Source organism: Capsicum annuum, unplaced genomic scaffold (assembly GCF_002878395.1).
Source record: "Capsicum annuum cultivar UCD-10X-F1 unplaced genomic scaffold, UCD10Xv1.1 ctg59864, whole genome shotgun sequence".
NCBI lineage: Eukaryota > Viridiplantae > Streptophyta > Magnoliopsida > Solanales > Solanaceae > Capsicum > Capsicum annuum.
The window spans coordinates 1-1,074 of NW_025868617.1; the positions used below are offsets into that span (position 1 = coordinate 1).

Here is a 1,074-nt window from a genome sequence, read left to right on the forward strand (position 1 = left end):
ACACCACTAGTGGTGCAAAAGACTAAATGGGTAATCTTGGATTTTGGCTGGCCCCATTCGTGATGGCTTTTTGGACTGCCTCCTTACCAAGTTTTGGCACTTCAACCACTACAATATCTTGTCTGGCATCAAAGGAAGGTGCCTTGTGTTCACAAATGCTAGGATTCTCTTTCAAAATTTCTTCTGATAAATGCATGTATCTCTTCTTAATCATTGATTTATCACCTATATATAAACACAGGAAAAAAGCAACCCAACATTACTAACTAAAAACATGATTAGAGTTTCCATACCATCTAAGCATCACTAAAGATATGTGCAAAGATTCTTCAGAATTTAAAGTGACTAAAAAAATGTTCTTAAAATTTATTCATAAGAAATATAAATTTAAAAAGAAAGTTATATAAAAAAGGTTGAATGTTGAAAATAGAGTAAAGATCGTGGAGGTTATGTTTATGGAAAAGTATTTAGAAGATTATAAAAACATGTTAGGATAAAATCGTAAAAGACATGATCAAATCAAAAGTATTTATAAGCTTAGTCAATCAGTCTCTAAATTGTCTTACACATGCGCTTAAACTTTGCTTTAAGCTCCATTTTATGCTCGTTGTTAGTGACACGAAAAAAATAATCAGAATAGGTTTTTTGATCAACACAATTAAGAGGAATGGCTGTTCCGATGGCCAAGATGGTGGCCGGTCCCTCGGCCCTTTGTGCCCGGCGAACCTCCTCGACGGTCACCATTTTTTGCTGTTGCAAATAGAAGTAGCAGAGTGAAGTAGATTATACTATGTGACTATGTGTTAATGCACTTTGATTGCATGGTTTAGATAAATAAGAGACTTCACCAACAATGAGATTGAAATACAGTGGCAATATCATATAAGAACATATTACTTGTATACGTGACACGTTTCATTAATTTTTTATTTTGATTTGACATATGGTATAATCTTATTAGCTTTATCTTTAACTTAACCGTGTCGTGTGACATTGTAACATATCTTTAGAATAAAATGAGATTTAAAAGGACAAAAATGACTTTTTGGCCGACTTGATTCCATCCAATGGTTA

At 33.3% G+C, this 1,074-nt stretch overlaps 1 protein-coding gene across 1 annotated transcript; it reads right to left on the reverse strand.

The window, feature by feature from the left end:
• Window positions 1-87: 87 nt before the first annotated feature.
• LOC124893454 (chalcone synthase J-like) lies at window positions 88-744 on the reverse strand (the record flags this gene model as incomplete). Its single annotated transcript, XM_047404452.1, has 2 exons — window positions 567-744; window positions 88-225 (listed from the first exon to the last, which is right to left on the reverse strand). Coding segments are annotated over exons 1-2 (316 nt in total), but the record flags the coding sequence as incomplete, so codon positions are not given.
• Between the last annotated feature and the right edge of the window lie 330 nt (window positions 745-1,074).